Source organism: Phocoena phocoena, chromosome 10 (genome assembly GCF_963924675.1).
Source record: "Phocoena phocoena chromosome 10, mPhoPho1.1, whole genome shotgun sequence".
Lineage (NCBI taxonomy): Eukaryota > Metazoa > Chordata > Mammalia > Artiodactyla > Phocoenidae > Phocoena > Phocoena phocoena.
This window is the reverse complement of record NC_089228.1, coordinates 37515596-37539630: the sequence shown is the minus strand read 5'-3', so window position 1 is coordinate 37539630 and position 24035 is coordinate 37515596. Positions and strand designations below refer to the sequence as shown.

The 24035-nt window shown below is 37.3% G+C and overlaps 1 protein-coding gene across 1 annotated transcript in view; it reads left to right on the top strand.

Moving 5' to 3' along the window:
• Nucleotides 1-8923: 8923 nt before the first annotated feature.
• Nucleotides 8924-24035, top strand: part of DOCK3 (dedicator of cytokinesis 3) — a 377800-nt gene continuing 362688 nt past the window's right edge. Inside the window, exons 1-2 of the mRNA XM_065885910.1 lie at nt 8924-8939; nt 9154-9237. Of these exons, the coding sequence (XP_065741982.1) occupies nt 8924-8939; nt 9154-9237 (100 nt within the window). The remainder of the gene's footprint in view (nt 8940-9153; nt 9238-24035) is intronic.

The following is a 24035-nucleotide window of genomic DNA, read 5'->3' as shown; positions in this document are numbered from 1 at the left end:
GTCATATGGTAGTTCTATTTGTAGTTTTTTAAGGAACCTCCATACTGTTCTCCATAGTGGCTGTATCAATTTACATTCCCACCAACAGTGCAAGAGGGTTCCCTTTTCTCCACACCCTCTCCAGCATTTATTGTTTGTAGATTTTTTGATGATGGCCATTCTGACTGGTGTGAGATGATATCTCATTGTAGTTTTGATTTGCATTTCTCTAATGATTAGTGATGTTGAGCATTCTTTCATGTGTTTGTTGGCAGTCTGTATTTCTTCTTTGGAGAAATGTCTATTTACGTCTTCTGCCCATTTTTGGATTGGGTTGTTTGTTTTTTTGTTATTAAGCTGCATGAGCTGCTTATAAATTTTGGAGATGAATCCTTTGTCAGTTGCTTCATTTGCAAACATTTTCTCCCATTCTGAGGGTTGTCTTTTGGTCTTCTTTATGGTTTCCTTTGCTGCGCAAAAGCTTTTAAGTTTCATTACGTCCCATTTGTTTACTTTTGTTTTTATTTCCATTTCTCTAGGAGGTGGGTCAAAAAGGACCTTGCTGTGATTTATGTCATAGAGTGTCCTGCCTATGTTTTCCTCTAAGAGTTTGATCGTTTCTGGCCTTACATTTAGGTCTTTAATCCATTTTGAGCTTATTTTTGTGTATGGTGTTACGGAGTGATCTAATCTCATACTTTTACATGTAGCTGTCCAGTTTTCCCAGCACCACTTATTGAAGAGGCTGTCCTTTCTCCACTGTACATTCCTGCCTCCTTTATCAAAGATAAGGTGACCATATGTGCGTGGGTTTATCTCTGGGCTTTCTATCCTGTTCCATTGATCTATATTTCTGTTTTTGTGCCAGTATCATACTGTCTTTATTACTGTAGCTTTGTAGTATAGTCTGAAGTCAGGAAGCCTGATTCCTCCAGCTCCGTTTTTCGTTCTCAAGATGGCTTTGGCTATTCGGAGTCTTTTGTGTTTCCATACAAATTGTGAAATTTTTTGTTCTAGTTCTGTGCAAAATGCCATTGGTAATTTGATAGGGATTGCATTGAATCTGTAGATTGCTTTGGGTAGTAGAATCATTTTCACAATGTTGATTCTTCCAATCCAAGAACATGGTATATCTCTCCATCTATTTGTATCATCTTTAATTTCTTTCATCAGTGTCTTATAATTTTCTGCATACAGGTCTTTTGTCTCCTTAGGTAGGTTTATTCCTAGATATTTTATTCTTTTTGTTGCAATGGTAAATGGGAGTGTTTTCTTGATTTCACTTTCAGATTTTTCATCCTTAGTGTATAGGAATGCCAGAGATTTCTGTGCATTAATCTTGTTTCCTGCTACTTTACCAAATTCATTGATTAGCTCTAGTAGTTTTCTGGTAGCACCTTTAGGATTCTCTATGTATAGTATCATGTCATCTGCAAACAGTGACAGCTTTACTTCTTCTTTTCCGATTTGGATTCCTTTTATTTCCTTTTCTTCTCTGATTGCTGTGGCTAAAACTTCCAAAACTATGTTGAATAAGAGTGGTGAGAGTGGGCAACCTTGTCTTGTTCCTGATCTTAGTGGAAATGCTTTCAGTTTTTCACCATTGAGGACGATGTTGGCTGTGGGTTTGTCATATATGGCCTTTATTATGTTGAGGAAAGTTCCCTCTATGCCTACTTTCTGCAGGGTTTTTATCATAAATGGGTGTTGAATTTTGTGAAAAGCTTTCTCTGCATCTATTGAGATGATCATACGGTTTTTCTCCTTCAATTTGTTAATATGGTGTATCACGTTGATTGATTTGCGTATATTGAAGAATCCTTGCATTCCTGGAATAAACCCCACTTGATCATGGTGTATGGTCCGTTTAATGTGCTGTTGGATTCTGTTTGCTAGTATTTTGTTGAGGATTTTTGCATCTATGTTCATCAGCCTTTCACTGAATTTTATAATCATTTTCTCCAGTTTGTCTGTAAGAAGAAACATAGGAGGGCTTCCTTGGTGGTGCAGTGGTTGAGAGTCCACCTGCCAATGCCGGGGACACGGGTTCAAGCCCTGGCACAGGAGGATTCCACATGCCGCGGAGCAGCTAAGCCCAACTGAGCCTGCGCTTTAGAGCTCGCGTGCCACAACTACTGAAGCCCGCACGCCTAAGAGCCCGTGCTCCACAACAAGGGAAGCCACTTCAATGAGAAGCCCATGCACCACAACGAGCAGTAGTCCCCACTCGCCGCAACCAGAGAAAGCCCGAACACAGCAGTGAAGACCCAATGCAGCCAAAAAAAGAAAAAGAAAAAAACAAACATAGGAGCTTAGTCTTAAAAGAGTAATGGGGGGAGGTACTTAACTTTACCATGTGAGGTAATAGCAATTAAAAGTGGGATATTGGGACAAGAATGATTGATACTTGAAACAGAATAATGTTCCAGAAATACATTCTTTTTTTTTTTTTTTTTTGCGGTACGCTGGCCTCTCGCTGTTGTGGCCTCTGCCGTTGCGGAGCACAGACTCCAGACGCGCAGGCTCAGCGGCCATGGCTCATGGGCCCAGCCGCTCCGCGGCATGTGGGATCTTCCCGGACCGGGGCACGATCCCGCGTCCCCAGCATCGGCAGGCGGACTGTCAACCACTGCGCCACCAGGGAAGCCCCAGAAATACATTCTTTATATTTATGAAACTAGTATATGATAAATGAAATATCTATGTAAACAATTAGAAAGAAGAAAACTAATTTAATAGTAAAGAAGGCAGAATAATATGGGTCAATCCTGCAGTACAGTTCTTGTAGTGAGTATGTTTTGTTTGAGTTGGTGGGGGAAATAATTGAGTGGAAAGAGGTAGATATTTTTCTCTGAGCCACACTGATAGAAAGTCAGTTTGGACTATGAGTCTATTACCATGACAACTCATTTTTGAAATCAGAAGAGATTTGATTTTGTAGCATTATATGGGTGGGGTGGTACAACAGTCCAAGATTGTATAGTGGATTTGCTTCAGAATGCATCTTTTGACCCTTCTTTCATTATCTAGCAAAGATTAAGCTTTCCCTCATGAGTGTGTGCATGTGTGTGTGTGTGTGTGTGTGTGTGTGTGTGTGTATAGGTATGTATATAAAGGTAGAAATATTAGAGAAGTATCTATACACTGTAGACTAAATAGGTAAGGTGAACAAGAGGCAAATAAAAATATTCTTATAACCTAGTTGCAACCACTTTTATTTGTATATTCCACAAAAAAATGGAATCATGGTATAAATATTGTTTATAATCTTTTTCTACTTAACACAGTATGAAAGATTTCAAGCTAAATATTTGTAAAAATTTTTAAATTAGTGTATCTGTCTCTGTTAACATGTTTTTCAAACGTCTTCAATCTTACTTTGCCACTGATGAATTCTTAATTACTTGGGGATTAAGATGGCACAAAACTGAAAGAATAATGGTAAAGGGCATAGTTGTTGCTGTTTTGTTTTGTTTTGTTTGGAGAATGGGCTGAGAAGGGGCACCAGTGGGTGTGAGCGATCACTTAGGAGGCCATTGTAGTAGTCCAGGTGAACTTGGATTCAAAAGGTAAAAAAAGGTTACGAAGCTGCAAAGAGCTGCTGTTATTATGTTTGTATTTGTCTGTCGGGGTCTGGGCAGGAAAGAGATTGCACAGTCAAATGGGGTAATCTGAACAGGGTTTAATAAAGGGACTACTTCTGAAGGTGAGGCAGGAGCTAGGGAAACGAATAAGGTGCAGTACCCTGGTGGTTGGTTCCACCACTAGGACTGAAGGGGCAAGTGAGGGAACAGTTACAGAAACTCACAGGAGCTGTGGCCTTCAGCAGAGGGATGCAGCCAGCTCCCAGGGCCCAGCAGGAATAAACATCCCAACCTTATTATCCGCCTGTTCTCCAGCATCTGGCAGTGTTCTCCACCGGATTTACCCAACCAGCCACGGGGCAAAGAGGAGGCTGTTGATGCTGCCCGAGAGGGCAGGCTCTCCGGGGTATAGAGCGAGGTGGAGGAGGGTAGAAAGTGGATCTCAGGGTCAAACAAATCTTGCAACATCATATGGATCATGCATTTTTTCCCTCTCATCTCACAGTCCTTCCCCTGCCACCACCAATGAAATGATAAATTCTTTGTAGGTGGAGATTATTTTCTTTTTAAAAAATTTTTATTTTATATTGGAGTACAGTTGATTAACAATGTTGTGTTAGTTTCAGGTGTACAGCAAAGTGATTCAATTATACATATATATGTATCTATTCTTTTTCTAATTCTTGAAGCTCGCAGTGACCAGTAACTTCTAATGTACCTGACAGACAGAGGAGAATAGAGTGAAACAGTCTATAACTAATAGGTTTATTCTTTGTGATATTCCTGCAAACAGAGTATAGGCCTGAAAGTAGATCCATGATTACAGGGAGAAAGATCTGCTTTCTTTTGAGCCTCTTGCTTTTCTAGCAAATATAATTTTTTTCTTTTCTACTTATACATTAATTTAAAAAATCACTTGAAAGCCAGTCTTGAATGAAGATAGTTATTAAAGTGGAAAGTTTACATATGTTCTCTGAATAGGCATGAAGCACCCAATTTCAAACAAGGAAAGCCGTTGGTAATTTTAATGTTCTTGTCAATTAGTGACAGAGGTTAGGAAGACAGGAGTGATGAATGCTTTGGAGTTTGAAATAATAGCAAGGCCCTCGATAAAGAATTTGTTAGGGAGTACATAGAAGATCTGGTGAAGTTAAATTCCTAAATGCTAATGCAATTCATTGTAGTTTTACTATAAGCCATGGCTCAGAGATTGCATACTTTTGACCTTAGGACACTTGTCTCATTGTTAGTATGTGGGTGCCTGCAAGGATTTGAGAGATGCTGGAACATGATTTTTTCTCCACTGTGATGAAGGGTTCAACCCAGTAAATCCTAGAGAAGACCATTTTTCCCCACTTGGTACTTAAAGGAGGATGCTGTTGAGTATTTGCTGTTTCTTAATATTTTCCAAATCTGTATGGCATTAAATGGTAGAAGTTGGTCTAACTGCTTTGCTATTTGTTTTTGTTCAGAATTTTGTTTTCCATGGGGAATTTACAGCAGAAGATTGAATAATGCTACTACTATTTAGAAATATAGCCAAATACTTTAATAAGAGCATACTAATTACCAATGTCTTAGTCCAGTTCAGACTGCTATAACAAAAATATTATAGACTGGATAGCTTAAATAACAGACATTTATTTCTTGTAGTTCTAGAGGCTGAAAAGTCTGAGATCAGGGTGCTAGGATGGTCAGGTTTGGATAAAGGCCCTTGTCAGGTTTGCAGACTGCCGACTTCTGTGTCCTCACATGGTGAAAGGGGAGGGGATCTCTCTGAGATCTTGATTTGTAAGTGTACTACTCCCATACATGAAGGAACCACTTTGATGACCTAATCACCTCCCACAGGCCCCATTTCCAAATGCCATCATACTGGGAATTACGTTTCAACATAGGAATTTTGGGGGGACACAAGTGTTATCTTTAGTAACCAGTAAGCAAATTTGATATCTTCAGTAGAGATTAAATATATACATACATATGTACACATACAAATAGGCTCATGCTATTCACACACACACACACAATTTTATAGCTTGGGCTTTTTTTTTTTTCTTAAACAATGGAAAGGCTGATATTAGGTAGTATATGTTCATCTGTTTCATCCTTTACATTTTTATGCACATTGTAGAATCAGTTTATTGATTTCCACAAAATGTCTATTGGGATTTTGGTTTAGATTGCATAGAATCTAATGATCAATTTGGGGAAAATCTGTATCTTTATACTGTTGAGTCTTGGAATTCATGAATAGGATGTATGCCTTCATTTATTAGACTTTTACTATATCTAATGCCATATAGTTTTCTGTATAGAGTTCTTCCATATGTCTCTTAGATTTATTTATAGTTACTTGACATTTTTAAAAAAATTAATTAATTAATTAATTAATTTTGGCTGTGTTGGGTCTTTGTTTCTGTGCGTGGGCTTTCTCTAGTTGCAGCGAGCGGGGACCACTCTTCATCACGGCGCGCAGGCCTCTCACTATCACGGCCTCTCTTGTTGTGGAGCACAGGCTCCAGATGTGCAGGCTCAGTAGTTGTGGCTCACGGGCCTAGTTGCTTCGCAGCATGTGGGATCTCCCCAGACCAGGGCTCGAACCCGTGTCCCCTGCATTAGCAGGCAGATTCTTAACCACTGCGCCACCAGTGAAGCCCTACTTGACATTTTTGGTGCTGTTATAAATTGTATATTTCTAAAACATTTCATTTTCTAGTTGTTTGTTCCTGTATAGACTTAAAAAAATTCATATTGTATCTAGTGACCTGGCTACACATTGACATATTTTCTGTGTTGGTTTATGTCTAGGTTCTTCGGGATTTTTTCAGACCTGCAGATAATGATACTATTATTTCTTTGTTTCTAATCATTATACCTTTTATTTCTTTTTCTGCTTTATTTGCACAGGGTGGCCTTTCAGTGTAATGTTGAATAGAAATGGTAGTGGACATGATTTTCTTATTCCTAACCTTAGTGATAAAATGCTGAGTATTTCACTAATATATATGATGTTTGCTATAGATACATTGTACATAACCTTCATCATATTAAGGAAGTTCCCTTCTATTCTTAGATTATTAAGAATTTTAGTCACGAGTAGACGTTGAATTTTATCAAATGCCTCTTCTGCATTTATGGATATGATCATGTGATTTTTTCCCCCTTTATTGATTTTTTTAATATTAAACCAATTGCGCTCTGGAATAAGCCCAAATTGGTCATGGTTATTCTTTTTATATATAGTTGGATTTGATTTACTATTTATTTATTTATTTATTCATTCATTCATTCATGCATGCATGCATGCATGACCACATGGCTTGTGGGATCTTAGCTCCCCGACCAGGGATCAAACTTGGGAATCATGGCAGTGAAAGTGCCGAGTCCTAACCACTGTACCACCAGGGAATTCCCAGTTTGCCTTTTATTTTTTATTTATTTTTAACATTTTTATTCGAGTATAATTGCTTTACAATGGTCTGTTAGTTTCTGCTTTATAACAAAGTGAATCAGTTATACATATACATATATCCCCATATCTCTTCCCTCTTGCGTCTCCCTTCCTTCCACCCTCCCTATCCCACCCTTCTAGCTGGTCACAAAACACCGAGCTGATCTCCCTGTGCTATGCAACTGCTTCCCACTAGCTATCTATTTTACATTTGGTAGTGTATATATGTCCATATACACACTAACACTCTCTCACTTTGTCCCAGCTTACCCTTCCCCCTCCCCGTGTCCTCAAGTCCATTCTCTAGTAGGTCTGCGTCTTTATTCCCATCTTGTCCCTAAGTTCTTCATGATGATTTTTTTTTTTTAGATTCCATATATATGTGTTAGCATATGGTATTTGTTTTTCTCTTTCTGACTTACTTCACTCTGTATGACAGACTCTAGGTCCATCCACCTCACTACAAATAACTCAGTTTTGTTTCCTTTTATGGCTGAGTAATATTCCATCGTATATATGTGTCTCATCTTCTTTATCCATTCATCTGTTGATGGACACTTAGGTTGCTTCCATGTCCTGGCTATTGTAAATAGAGCTGCAATGAACATTGTGGTACATGACTCTTTTTGAATTATGGTTTTCTCAGGGTATATGCCCAGTAGTGGGATTGCTGGGTTGTATGGTAGTTCTATTTTTAGTTTTTTAAGGAACCTCCATACTGTTTTCCATAGTGGCTGTATCAATTTACATTCCCACCACCAGGGTAGGAGGGTTCCCTTTTCTCCACACCCTCTCCAGCATTTATTGTTTGTAGATTTTTTGGTGATGGCCATTCTGACTGGTGTGAGATAATATCTCATTGTAGTTTTGTTTTGCATTTCTCTAATGATTAATGATGTTGAGCATTCTTTCCCGTGTTTGTTGGCAATCTGTCTATCTTCTTTGGAGAAATGTCTATTTAGGTCTTCTGCCCATTTTTGAATTGGGATTTTTTTTTTTTTAAGATTTTCTATCTGTGATCATGAGATAGATTGGCCTGTAACTTTCCTTTCTTATAATGTCTTTGTCAGCTTTTACTTTCATGCTGAGTTAAAAATGAATTCTCTTTTCCCTATTTCCTGGAGGGACTTATTTGTGGTTGGTGTTTCTTCTCCAGATGTTTGGACAAATTCGCTGGTAGAGTAGTCAGGACTTGTTATTTCATTTGTGGGAAAATTTTAATTACAGATTCACTTTTGTTTAATAGATACAGGACTATTCAAGTTTTTAACTGCTCTGTCAGTTTTTGTAAAGTTGATCTTTCTACAAATTTATCCTTCTATTCTAAATTTTCTAATTTTTTGTTATAAAGTTTTATCTAATGTCCTTTTATACATCATTTAATTATTACATTAATGTTTTTATTGGTGATACTGATAATTTATACTTTTTCTCGCTTTTTTTTTTTTTGATCAGTCTTGCTTACGTGTCTATCAGTGTTAGTGTTTTCAAAGAACTAATTTTAGATTATAAGGCTTGATATATGATAGTGTACATCCTTTAAGATTGACAAGCCTTTTCTTGGTTCTTTGTATTATGTAAATTTTAGAATCATTTTATCAGTTTTCTAAAAATAAAAGTATGTGGGATTTTGATGAGTATAGATTTTCTCTGTTGTACATTTGCTTTTTACTTCATTAATTTTTGTTTTATTGTGGGGATTCTGTTTTTCAAAGCATAATCATTTATTTGGTGATCCTTTTAAAAATATCTATTTGTCTGTTTATAGTAGATAATAAGCTTCTAATGATCATTTTTTCTTAATTGATACATACTTGCCCAGAAAGAACAGGCAAAACACAAGATATGCTGAGGGGGAGGGAGAGGGAGACTCTGTTTACAGAGATGTTTTCACATACATGTATGCATGCACACACCTCTAAGTAATAGTGATTTTGCCAAAGTATACCTCAGTGTTCTGAACCATTTAATATTACCTTTCAAAATATAGATTAAGTTGAAAGGGACTTACATATTTGAAAAATGAATTAGAAGGGAGAGTATATACTTAAGAAAATTTAGTGCTAACTTTCATCGACACTGACCCTGTCTCACTATTTTAAAATGCTAATTGACATGTTTATTCTTGTTTTTTAGTGATATGCAGCTTTCGAGGATCTGTCCCTCAAGGATTGGTCTTAGAAATAGGAGAAACAGTCCAGATTCTTGAAAAATGTGAAGGTAAGTGGACCCATAAATTGTAAAACACAAATGGTGATCATTTTTGGCAGTATGATATGCATTTATTTTGTAGTATGAGGTTATAAGCAATCATTTTGAAGCTGTAATTAATCACATTATGATACACTGCTATAAAATCATTCCTGATCTATGTTCAGCATAAAGGATGAGTTATTTTGGCTCTAATCTAATAGTGACAAATAACTATTGTTGGCTGTCAGAAAATGATTTTTTTTTTAATTTTTAAATTTTATTTTTTTATACAGCAGGTTCTTATTAGTCATAAATTTTATACACATCAGTGTATACATGTCAATCAGAACATGATTTTTACATACTATATCAAATGCTTAGTTTTGATTTCCTACAATTGAATAGATAATATTTCGCTACTGATTATCTGCATTTGAATAGAATCGAACTGTAATCAGTTCATTTTTATGTTTCTGTCTGATTGGCTGGACATGATCAGTCGTAATTAAAGCAAGGCAGTAAATGTGCTCAAATGAAGTTTGGCCTGTCTTCTTCTGTGACATATTTGGGTATTTCTGCTATAATACTTATGCATTATTGAAAAATATCACATTCTTCAAAATTATGCACTGAAGTCAGCAAGATATGTGGAAAAAATATAGTTCTGGAGAAATCACCCACAATCAGAGCATGGACAAAAACAAAATTGATACCAAAATTGATAGCAGTTCAGCATGACTAGAAGCCACCTCAAATTATATAACAGAGTAGAAATGTTGCTATGTGGGCATGGAGATAGTACACATGGAAGTTGAACTCTGATCCAGTTACTGTTCAGATGGGTATGGGAGTAAGTGCAACCTACTATGACCCAGGAACCGTTTAAGTTGGGGAGTACACTTTTCTGGAAAGGGAGCTCTAGTGCAGGATGCATTATTTTTTTTTTTGTGGTACGCGGGCCTCTCACTGTTGTGGCCTCTCCCGTTGCGGAGCACAGGCTCCGGACGCGCAGGCTCAGCGGCCATGGCTCACGGGCCCAGCCGCTCTGCGGCATGTGGGATCTTCCCGGACTGGGGCACGAACCTGTGTCCCCTGCTTCGGCAGGCGGACTCTCAACCACTGCGCCACCAGGGAAGCCCCAGGATGCATTTTAATAATTTTAAAGCAGAAGTATAAATAAAAACCCCTTCATGATAAAAAAACTCTTAGCAAAATAAGAATAGAAGGGAGTTTTCCTAATCTGATAAAGGATATCTAAAAGCCTACAGCAAACATCATATTCAGTAGTGAAATACTGAAAGATTTCCAACTGACATCTAGAAATGAGACTATTATAAATTAAGACATTGTGGTTTGGGGGCAAAGACAGAATAATGAAACAGAGGGTCCAGAAATAGACCATCATGTTTATCATCCAGTGATATATTAAAAAGGTGGTATTGCAGTGCATGGGGAAATGATGTCCTTTACAATAAGTGATGCTGGGCTGATTGGAATGAAAAATGGTGGCCTAGTCAATAAATGGTATTGGGTCAATATTGAAACCAATGAATCTTGAACCTGACTTCACAGCATATGCTCCAGATTCAATTCCAGATGGATGGTAGAATGTGAAATGTAAAACAATCATGCACCTTAAAGGAAGCATAGGAAAATACTCTTTTTAACCTAGGGGTAGACAAAGATTTTTTATTGATAAGTTGTACTTTATTAAAACGAAGATATGTTGTTCAAAAGATATCATTAAGGAGAGGGAGAAGACAAGTCACAGAGTGAAAGAGATATTTGATAAAGGACTTGCCTTCACATGGTGTTTGTCTTTCTCTTTCTGACTTATTTTGCTTAATATGATAATCTCTAGGTCCATCCATTTAGCTGCAAATGGCATTATTTCATTCTTTTTTATGACTGAGTAATATTCCATTGTATATGTATACTACATCTTCTTTATCCATTCATCTGTTGGTGGACATTTAGATTGTTTCTATATCTTGGCTATTGTAATTAGTGCTGCTGTGAACATAGGGGTACATGTATCTTTTCGAATTATGGTTTTCTCCGGATACATGCCCAGGAGTGGGATTGCTGGATCATATGGCAACTCTACTTTTAGTTTTTTGAGGAAGCTCCATACTATTCTCCATAGTGGCTGCACCAGTTTACATTCCCACCAACAGTGTAAGAGGATTCCCTTTTCTCCACACCCTCTCCAGCATTTGTCAGACATCTTTTCTGACTTCACTGGTATGAAATTAGGAATTAACTGCAAGAAGAAAACTGAGGGCTTCCCTGGTGGCACAGTGGTTGAGAGTCCGCCTACCGATGCAGGGGACACGGGTTCATGCCCGGTCTGGGAGGATCCCATGTGCCGCGGAGCAGCTGGGCCCGTGAGCGATGGCCGCTGAGCCTGCGCGTCCGGAGCCTGTGCTTTGCAGCAGGAGAGGCCACACAGTGAGAGGCCCGTGTACTGCAAAAAAAAAAAAAAAGAAGAAAACTGAAAGAAAAAAAAAAGCCCACAAACATATGGAAACTAAACAACATGCTACTAAACAATCAATGGGTCATTGAAAAGTCAAAGAGGAAATCAGAAATTACCTGGAGACAAGTGAAAATGGAAACACAGTGATCTAAAATCTGTGGGATGAAGATAAAACAGTTCTAAGAGGGAAGTTCATAGTGATACAAGCCTACTTCATGATACAAGAAAAATCTCAAACAATCAAAATGTACATTTAAAGAAACTAGAAAAAGAAGAACAAGCAAAGCCCACGGTTAGTAGAATAAAGGAAATAAAAGATCAGAGTGGAAATAACTGAAATAGAGACTAAAAAACAATAGAGAAGATCAATGAAACTAAGAGTTAGTTCTTTGAAAATATATACAGAATTGATAAACATTTAGTTAGATTCATCAAGAATAAAGGAGACAGGGCCCAAATAAATAAAATCAAGGATAAAAGAGGAGAAGTTACAACCAACACCATACATACAGAAGATCATAAGCGATTACTATGAACAATTATACACTAATAAAATGGATAACATAGGAGAAATGGATAAATTCCTGGAAACGTACAAATTCCCAAGACTGAATCAGAAAGAAATAGAAAATATGAACAGACTGATTACCAGTAATGAAATTGAATCAGTAATAAAAAACTTCCAACAAGCAAAAGTCCAGGACCAGATGGCTTCACAGGCAAATTCTAGCAAACATGTAAAGAATAGTTAACACTTTCATTTTTCAAACTATTCAGAAACATCAATGAGGAAGGAACACTTCTGAACTCATTCTATGAGGCCAGCACATCCTTATAACAAAACCAGAGACATCACACACACACACAAAATTACAGGCCAGTATCACTGATGAATATAAATGCAAAAATCTACAACAAAATATTATCAAATAAAATTCAACAGTACATTACAAGGATCATACACCATGATCAAGTGGGATTTATCCCAGGGTTGCAAGGATGGTACAATATCTGCAAATCAATCAACAAGATACAGCACATTATCAGATTGAAGAATAAAAATCATATCATTTCAATAGATGCAGAAAATGTATTAGCCAAATTCAGTGTCTGTTTATGACAAAAACTGTCAACAAAGTAGGTATAGATGGAACCTACCTCAACATAATAAAGGCCATGCATATATTAAATCCCACAGGTAACATCATACCCAATGGAGAAAGTCTGAAGGCTTTTGCTGTAAGATCAGGAGTAAGACAAGGATCCTTACTTTCACCACTTTCATTCAACATAGTATTGGAAGTTATTGCCACAGCAGTTAGGCAAAAAAAACAAAAACAAAAAAAGGAATCAGAATTGGAAAGGAAGAAATAAAACTGTCATTGTTTGTAGGTGGCATGATACTATATATAGAAAACCCCAAAGATTTCACAAAAAAACTTATTCAGGGCTTCCCTGGTGGCGCAGTGGTTGAGAGTCCGCCTGCCAACGCAGGGGACACAGGTTTGTGCCCCGGTCCGGAAAGGTACCACATGCCGTGGAGCGCCGGGGCCGTGAGCCATCGCCACTGAGCCTGCACGTCTGGAGCCTGTGCTCCTCAACGGGAGAGGCCACAACAGTGAGAGGCCCGCATACTGCAAAAACAAACAAACAAACCTGTTATTCAGTAAGTGAATTGTTATTCAAAAACTGACTTCAATAGGTGACTTCAGGAAAATTGCAGTATACAAAATTAATGTATAGAGGTCTGTTGCATCTCTCTATTTTAACAATGAACTATCAGAGGAATCAACAAAGTGATCCCATTTATAAATGCATCAAAAAGAGTAAAATACCTAAGAATAAATTTAACCAAGGAGGTGAATGACCTGTACTCTGAAAACTATGACATTGATGAAAGAAAGTGTAGACAAGAAAAACAAATGGAAAGGTGTACTATGTGCATGGATTGGACAAATCAATATCATGAAAATGACCATACTGCCCAAGGCATTCTACAGATTCAGTGCAGTCCCTATCAGAATACCAAAGGCATTTTCACAGAACTAGAACAGATAATCCTAAAATTTGCATGGAACCACAAAAGACCCTGTATAGTCAAAACAATGTTGAGAAGGAAGAACAAAGCTGGAGGTATCATGCTCCCAGGCTTGAAACTGTACTACAAAGGTATAGTAATCCAAACAGTATGGTACTGGCACAAAAACAGACACATAGATCAATGGAACACAGTAAAGAGCCCAGAAATCAACATATACTTACATGGTCAATTAATCTATGACAAAGGAGGCAAGAATATACAGTGGAGACAAGACAACCTGTTCAATAAATAGTGTTTGGAAAACTGGACAGCTACATGCAAAAGAATCAAACTGGACCACTTTCTCATACTGTATACAACCCCCCCTCAAAATCAGTTAAAGACTTAATTGTAAGACATGAAACCATAAAAGTCATAGAAGAAAATGTAGGTAGTATGTTCTTTGACATTGATCTTAGCAGTATTTTTTTGATCTGTCTTCTCAGGCAAGGGAAACAAAAGCAAAAATAAACAAAGGAGACTACATCAAACTGAAAAGTTTTTGCACAGCGAAGGAAACCATCAACAAAACAAAAAGCCTACTGAATGGGAGAATATATTTGCTAATAATAGATAAGGGGTTGATATCCAAAATATATAAAGAACTCTTAATACTCATTGTCAAAAAACCCCAAACAATCCAATTAAAAAGTAGGCAGAGGACCTGAGTAGATATTTTTCCAAAGAAGACATACAGATGGCCAGCATGCACATGAGAAGATGTTCAACATCACTAAACATCAGGGAAATGCAAATTAAAGCCGTAATGATATCACCTCACAATTGTGAGAATGGCTGTTATAAAGAAGACAAGAAACAACTAGTGTTGATAAGGATGTGGAGAAAAGGGAGCTATCGTGCACCATTGATGGGAATGTAAATTAGTGTAGCCACTATGGGAAACAGTATGGAGGTTCCTCAAAAAATTAAAAATACAACTACCATATGATCCAGTAATTCCATTTATGGGTCTTTATCAGAAGAAAATGAAAACAGTGTTTTGAAAAGATATATGTACCCCTATGTTCATTGAAGTACTATTTACACTAGCAAAGATATGGGAGCAATCTAAGTGTCCATTACTCTGGGATATTACTCAGCCATAAAAAAGAATATGATCTTGCCATTTGTGACAGCATGGATGGACCTAGAGTGTATTATGCTAAGTGAATCAAATCAGACAGGAAAAACAAATATGGTATGATGTTACTCATATGTGGAATCTAAAAAACAAAGAAGAAAAGAAACAAAACAAGACAGGAATGGGGCTTCCCTGGTGGCGCAGTGGTTGAGAATCTGCCTGCCAATGCAGGGGATGCGGGTTCGTGCCCCAGTCTGGGAGGATCCCACATGCCACGGAGCGGCTGGGCCCGTGAGCTATGGCCGCTGGGCCTGCGCGTCCGGAGCCTGTGCTCCGCAGCGGGAGAGGCCACAACAGTGAGAGGCCCGCGTACCACAGGGAAGGAAAAAAAAAATACAAAAACAAGACAGGAAAAGACTCATGGATACAGAGAATAAACTGGTTGTTCCCATAGGGGAGGCGGTGGAGGGATGGATGAAATAGGTGAAGGGGATTAAGAGGTACAGATTTCCAGCTATAAAATAAATAAGTCATGGGGATGTAATGTACACATAGGGAATATAGTCAATAATATTGTAGCAACTTTTTATGGTGATGGATAGTAACTTGACTTATTTTGGTGATTATTTGATAATGTATAAACATATGAAATCACTATGTTGTATACCTGAAGCTAATATAATATTGTATGTTAATTATAACTCAATAAAACAAAATAAGACAGTTCAGTAGAAAAATGGGCAAAAGGCTTGGATAGGCTCCTCACAAAACAGATATTCTGATGGTTCATAAACATATGGGAAGGTATTTAGTCTCAGTCATCAGGGAAATGCAAATTAAAACCACAATGAGATATCACCACACGGCACTAGCATGACTAAAATTCAAAACACTGGCAATACCAAGTGCTCGTAAGGAATTGGAACAACTGATACTTCCATACACTGCTGGTGGGAGAGAAAATGGCTTAACTACTTTGGAAAACTCTTTGGCACTATTTACAAAAGTTGACTGTACGGGTACCTTATGATTCAGCATGTCTAGTCATAGGTGTAAATCCAACAGCAAAATACATATGTAAAATGTTAGCAGCAGCTGTATTCATAATTGCTCTGAACTGTAAAAAAACAAACTGCTCATCAGCAGTAGAATGGGCAGATAAATTATGATATATTCAGATAACTGAAAGTGACACAAGAAGGAAAATGAATGAGTTATTGCTACACAAAACAATACAGATGAACATCACAGATAGAATCTTTACAACAGGAGCCAGATGTAAGAGTTCATGCTGTTATGGTTTCAGTGAAAGTACATAAAATACAGAACCAGGTAAAACTAATAGCTGGTGATGTTTGTCAGAGAGTGGTTAGATAACCACTTTTATATCTGGCTTTTAATTTTTTTTAATTTTTATTTATTTTTTTAATATCTGGCTTTTTAAATCAAGAGTGTATCTGTGATATCGTTGTGTGTAGCAGCAATTCATCCATTTTCCTTTATATATCACATTCAATTTGAAGGTGTGTCTGTGTGTGTGTTAGTGACGAGAAGAGACATGAGTGGCTTTGGGATGCTGCTCATATTTTATTTACTGGGTGGTGGGCATATAGGTACATACTCTTTGTAAATTTGTTTAGCTGTAGACTAATGATTTGCATACTTATGGATGTTACATATCAGCAAAAAATTTGCTTAAAAACAGGAGATCCTTGTAAAAATAGATAAAAATGTAGAGATAGGACAACATGGATGAATTAAAAAAATATTATGTTGAACAAAAGAGCCGGATATAAAAGATTACATTCTGATTGATTGTATTTATATGAAAGAACAAGCAACATTACAGATGTATGGTCATGCAAATCAGGATAGTGATTGCCTCTGGGAGAGGATTGTCTGGAAAGAGACATGAGGGAACTTTTCGGGTGATTGAAAAGTTCTATGTCTTAATGAAATATGGGTGTTATATGTTACGTGGGTGTTACATTTGTCAAAGCTCTGATTTGCATCACCAGCCCTGTAGGAGTAGGTATTGGGACCTGTTCTTAGTTTGATGTTCATCTCTGTCCTCAGCAAAGTGTGGGTCCCTGAATCCTGAACTGGCCTTGTCCAAACTCCCCAGGGAATGATGCTTGGTTTTTCTGATAGCGTGGGGGTAGAAGGATGTTTGTCTTACATTGTGGGCAGAATAAAGAAGAACTGCAGTGTTTTGACTATTTTTCTTAAAGAGTTTCAAGTAGTCCTTTTGTTTTCAACCCCATACCACACCTAGACCTTACATTTTCCCCTATTTCCCAGCTTTGTTGAGATATAAATTGATATATAACATTGTATAAATTTAAGGTGTACAGTGTGATGATTCGATATACATACATATTGCGAAATGTTTATTATTGTAAGGTTAGCTAACAAATATTTTACCTCACATAATTACCATTTTGTGGTTATGGTGAAAACATTAAAGCTCTACTCTCACAGCAATTGTTTTTTAAGATTTATTTTTTATTTATTTATTTTTGGCTGCGTCAGGTCTTAGTTGCGGCACGCAGGATCTTCATTGAGGCATGTGGGGTCTTTCGTTGCAGTGCGTGGGCTCTTCATTGCGGGGCGCGGGCTTCTCTCTAGTTGTGGTGTGCAGGTTCTCTCTTCTTCAGTTGTCTCACAGTAATTTTTAAGTATACAATACAGTATATATATATATATATATTTTGCGGTACGCGGGCCTCTCACTGTTGTGGCCTATCCCGTTGCGGAGCACAGGCTCTGGACGTACAGGCTCAGCGGCCATGGCTCACGGGCCCAGCCGCTCCGCGGCATGTGGGATTCTCCCAGACCGGGGCACGAACCGGTGTCCCCTGCATCGGCAGGTGGACTCTCAACCACTGCGCCACCAAGGAAGCCCCATACAATACAGTATTTTAACTGTAGTCACCATGCTGTACATTACATCCCTGAAACTTACTCATCTTATAACTGGAAGCTTGTAACCCCTTGACTAACATCTCCCCATTTCTCCTACTACTCAGCCCCTGGCAACTATTGTACTCTGTGTTCCTGTGAGTTTGGCTTTTTTTTTTTTTTTTTTTTTTTAAAGATTCCACATATAAGTGAGATCGTACAGTGTTTGTCTTTCTCTTTCTGACTTATTTCACTTAGCACAGTGCCCTCAAGATCCATCCATGTTGTCTCAAATGGTAAAATTTCCTTGTTTCAAGTGGCTGAATAATATCCCATTGTGTTTGTGTGAGATATATTTATATCTGTCTCACATTTTCTTTGTTCATTCATCTGTCTATGGACACAGGTTTTTTCCATGTCTTGGCTATTGTGAGTAATGCTGCAACGGACATGGGATATCTTTGAGATAGTGATTTGATCTTCTTTGGATACATACCCAGCGGTGGGATTGCTGGATTGTATGGTGGTTCTAGTTCCTCAGTTTTTTGAGGAACTTCCCTATTGTTTTCCATACTGACTCTACCATTTTACATTCCCATCACCAGTGCACCAGGGTTCCTTCTCCACATCCTTCTCAGCATTTGTTATCTCTTATCTTTTTGATGATAGCCATTCTAACAGGTGTGAGATGATATCTCATTGTGGTTGTGATTTGCATTTCCCTGATGATTAGTGATGTTGTGCACCCTTTTATGTACCTGTTGGCCATTTGTATGTCTTCTTTGGAAAAATGTCTATTCAAGTCCTCTACCTGATTTTTAGTCGGATTGTTTTTTGGTATTTGAATTGTATGAGTTCCGAATATATTTTGGATGTTAACTCTTTCTCAGATAATATGGTTTGCAAATATAATTGACTCTTGAACAACATGGGTTTGAACTGCAAGGGTCCACTTATATGCCAGTTTTTTCAATAGTGCTTACTATAGTATTACACAATCCTTGGATGATTGAATTTGTGGATGTGGAACCACGGATATGGAGGAGCCACAATATGGAGGAACTGCATACGTGGAGGGTTGACTGTAAGTTACATGCACATTTTTGACTGCATGGAGGGTTGGCGCATGCCATGTTAAACCTCTTGATGTTCAAGGGTCAGTTGTATTTTCTCCTACTCCAGATGTTACCTGGACATTTTGTTGATTGTTTCTTTGCTCTGCAGAAGCTTTTTCGTTTGATGTAGTCCCACTTATTAATTTTTGCTTTTCTTGTTTGTGCTTTTGGCACTGTATCCAAAAAATAATTGCTAAGACTAATGTTAGGGTGTATTTTCCCTATTAGGAATTTTATGGTTTCAGGTCTTACTGTTTAAGTCTTTAATCCATATCAAGTTAATTTTTGTGAGTGATTTAAGATAGGGGCCCAATTCTTTTGCATGTGTATATCCAGTTTTTCCAATGCCATTTATTGAAGAGACTGTCCTTTTCCTATTGAGTATTCTTCATTCTGTTGCCAAATATTACTTGACCATATATTCATGGGTTTACTTTTGAACTCTCAGTTATTCTTCTGTTTTTTGTTTTTTTTTGCCTCCAACTTTGCCCTTTCTCAAGAGGTTGTGTTGGCTATTCAGAGTCTTTTGTGGTTCCTTATGAATTTTAGGATTGTTTTTTCTATTTCTGTGAAAAATTTCATTGGAATTTTGATAGAGATTGCATTGAATCTATAGGTAGCTTTGAGTAGTATGTATATTTTATTAATATCAACTATTCCAATCTATTGACACAGAATATTTTTTCATTTATGTATGTTCTTGAATTTCTTTCCTCAGTGTCTTATAGTTTTTGGTGTATAGATCTTTTACTTCCTTGATTAAATTTATTCCTCTTTTTTTGTTTTTGATGCTATTGTAAATGGGATTGCTCCTTTTTTTTTCCTATCTTTAAAAAATTTTTTTAAATTAAAAAAATAAAAAAAGTCTTTTATTGGAGTATAGTTGCTTTACAATGTGTTAGTTTCTGCTGTACAGCCAAGTGAATCAGCTATATGTAGACATACACCCCCTCTTTTTTGGATTTCCTTCCCATTTAGGTCACCACAGAGCATTGAGTAGAATTCCCTGTGTTATATAGTAGGTTCTCATTAGTTATCTATTTTATACTAGTAGTGTATACATGTCAATCCCAAACTCCCACTTCATCCCACTTCCCCCTTCCCCCCTTGGTATCCATACTTTTTTAAAAAAAAAATTAATTATTTATTTATTTTAGGCTGCATTGGGTCTTTGTTGCTGCATGTGGGTTTTCTCTAGTTGTGGCAAGCGGGAGCTACTCTTGTTGCGGTTTGTGGCCTTCTCATTGCGGTGGCTTCTCTTGTTGCGGAGCACGGCCTCTAGGTGTGCGGGCTTCAGCAGTTGTGGCTCGCAGGTTCTAGAGCACAGGCTCAATAGTTGTGGCGCACAGGCTTAGTTGCTCTGTGGCATGTGGGATCTTCATGGACCAGGGTTTGAACCCGTGTCCCCTGCATTGGCAGGCAGGTTGTTAACCATGGCGCCACCAGGGACTTCCCTATTTTTGTTTTTATTTTCATTACTCTAGGAGGTGGATCAAAAAAGATCTTGCTGTGATTTATTTCAAAGTGTATTCTGCCTGTGTTTTCCTCTAAGAGTATTATAGTGTCCAGCCTTACATTTAGGTCTTTAATCCATTTTGAGTTTATTTTTGTGTATGGTGTTAGGGAGTGTTCTAATTTCATTCTTTTACATGTAGCTGTCCAGTTTTCCCAGCACCACTTATTAAAGAGACTGTCTTTTCTCCATTGTATATTCTTGCCTCCTTTGTCATAGATTAGGTGACCATATGTGCGTGGGTTTATCTCTGGCCTTTCTCTCCTGTTCCATTGATCTATATTTCTGTTTCTGTGCCAGTACCATACTGTCTTGATTACTGTAGCTTTGTAGTATAGTCTGAGGTCAGGGAGCCGGATTCCTCCAGCTCCATTTTTCTTTCTCAAGATTGCTTTGTCTATTCGAGGTCTTTTGTGTTTCCACACAAATTGTAATTTTTTTGTTCCAATTCTGTGAAAAATACCATTGGTAATTTGATAGAGATTGCATTGAATTTGTAGATTGCTTTGGGTAGTATAGTCATTTTCAGAATATCGATTCTTCCAATCCAAGAACATGGTATATCTCTCCATCGGCTTGTGTTGTCTTTTATTTCTTTCATCAGTATCTTATAGTTTTCTGAGTACAGGTCTTTTGCCTTCTTAGGTAGGTTTATCCCTAGAATATTTTATTCTTTTTGTTGCAGTGGTAAATGGGATTGTTTCCTTAATTTCTTTTTCTGATCTTTTGCTGTTAGTATATAGGAATGTAAGAGATATCTGCGTATTAATTTTGTATTCTGCAACTTTACGAAATTCATTGATTAGTTCTAGTAGTTTTCTGGTGGCACTTTTAGGATTTTCTATGTCTAGTATCATGACAGCGGCAAACAGTGATAGTTTTAATTCCTCTTTTCCAACTTGGATTCTTTTTATTTCTTCTTCTTCTCTAATTGCCATGGCGAGGACTTCCAAAACTATGTTGAATAATAGTGGTGAGAGTGGACATCCTTGTCTTGTTCCTGATCCCAGTGGAAATGCTTTCAGTTTTTCACCATTGAGAATGATGTTTGCTGTGAGTTTGTCATATATGGCCTTTATTATGTTAAGGAGAGTTCCCTCTATGCCCACTTTCTGTAGAGTTTTTTTAATCATAAATGGGTGTTGAATTTTGATGAAAGCTTTTTCTGCATCTATTGAGATGATCATATGTTTTTTCTCCTTCAGTTTGTTAATATGATTTATCACATTGATTGATTTGCGTATACTGAAGAATCTTTGCATTCCTGGGATAAACCCCACTTGATCATGGTGTATGATTCTTTTAATGTGCTGTTGGATTCTGTTTGCTAGTATTTTGTTGAGGAGTTTTGCATATGTTCATCAGTGATATTGACCTGAAGTTTTCTTTTTTTGTGGCATCTTTGTCTGGTTTTGGTGTCAGGGTGATGGTGGCCTCATAGAATGAGTTTGGGAGCGTTTCTCCCTCTGCTATATTTTGGAAGACTTTGAGAAGGATAGGTGTTAGCTCTTCTCTAAATGTTTGATAGAATTCACCTGTGAAGCCATCTGGTCCTGGGCTTTTGTTTGTTTGTGTTTTTAATCACAGTTTCAATTTCAGTGCTTGTGATTGGTCTGTTTACATTTGCTATCTCTTCCTGGTTCAGTCTCAGAAGGTCGTGCTTTTCTAACAACTTGTCCATTTCTTCCAGGTTGTCCATTTTATTGGCATATAGTTGCTTGTAGTAATCTCTCATGATCCTTTGTATTTCTGCAGTGTCAGTTGTTACTTCTCCTTATTCATTTTGAATTCTATTAATTGGAGTCTTCTCCCTTTTTTTCTTGAAGAATCTGGCTAATGGTTTATCAATTTTATCTTCTCAAAGAACCAGCTTTTAGTTTCAGTGATTTTTGCTATCGTTTCCTTCAATTCTCTTTCATTTATTTCTGATCTGATCTTTATGATTTCTTTCCTTCTGCTAACTTTGGAGTTTTTTTGTTCTTCTCTCTCTAATTGCTTTAGGTGTAAGGTTAGGTTGTTTATTTGAGATGTTTCTTGTTTCTTAAGGTAGGATTGTATTGCTATAAACTTCCCTCTTAGAACTGCTTTTGCTGCATCCCATAGGTTTTGGACCATCGTGTTTTCATTGTCATTTGTTCTAGGTATTTTTTGATTTCCTCTTTGATTTCTTCAGTGATCTCTTGGTTATTAAGTAGTGTATTGTTTAGCCTCCATGTGTTTGTATTTTTTACAGATTTTTTCCTGTAATTGATACCTAGTCTCATAGCGTTGTGGTCAGAAAAGATACTTGATACGATTTAAATTTTCTTAAATTTACCAAGGCTTGATTTGTGACCCAAGATATGATCTATCCTGGAGAATGTTCCATGAGCACTTGAGAAGAAAGTGTAATCTGCTCTTTTGGATGGAATATCCTATAAATATCAATTAAGTCCATATTGTTTAATGTATCATTTAAAGCTTGTGTTTCCTTGTTTATTTTCATTTTGGATGATCTGTCCATTGGTGAAAGTAGGGTGTTACAGTCCCCAAATATTATTGTGTTACTGTTGATTTTCCCTTTTATGGCTGTTAGCATTTGCCTTATGTATTGAGGTGCTCCTATGTTGGGTGCATAAATATTTGTAGTTGTTATATCTTCTTCTTGGATTGATCCCTTGACCATTATGTTCTGTCCTTCTCTGTCTCTTTTAATAGTCTTTATTTTAAAGTCTGTTTTGTCTGATATGAGAATTGCTACTCCAGCTTTCTTTTGATTTCCATTTGCATGGAATATCTTTTTCCATCCCCTCACTTTCAGTCTGTATGTGTCCCTAGGTCTGAAGTGGGTCTCTTGTAGATAGCATATGTATGGGTCTTGTTTTTGTATCCATTCAGCCAGTCTATATCTTTTGGTTGGCGCATTTAATCCAGTTACATTTAAGGTAGTTATTCATATATATGTTCTTATTACCATTTTCTTAATTGTTTTGGGCTTGTTATTGTAAGTCTTTTCCTTCTCTTGTATTTCCTGCCTAGAGAAGTTCCTTTAGCACTTTTTGTAGAGCTGGTTTGGTGGTGCTGAATTCTCTTAGCTTTTGCTTGCCTCTAAAGGTTTCAATTTCTCCGTCGAATCTGAATGAGATCCTTGCTGTGTAGAGTAATCTTGGTTGTAGGTTTTTCCCTTTCATCACTTTAAATATGTCCTGGCACTACCTTCTGGCTTGCAGAGTTTCTGCTGAAAGATCAGCTGTTAACCTTATGGAAATTCCCTCCTCCGTTAATTGTTGCTTTTCCGTTACTGCTTTTAATATTTTTTCTTTGTATTTAATTTTTGATAGTTTGATTGTTATGTGTCTTGGTGTGTTTCTCTGGATTTATCCTGTATGGGACACTCTGTGCTTCCTGGACTTGATTGACCATTTCCTTACCCATATTAGGGAAGTTTTTAAACTATAATCTCTTCAAATATTTTCTCAGTCCCTTTTTTTTTGCTCTTTTTCTTCTGGGACCCCTATAATTCGAATGTTGGTGCATTTTATGTTGTCCCAGAGGTCTCTGAGATTGTCCTCAGTTATTTTCATTCCTTTTTCTTTATTCTGCTCTGTGCTAGTTATTTCCACTTTTTTATCTTCCAGGTCACTTATCTGTTCTTTTTCCTCAGTTATTCTGCTATT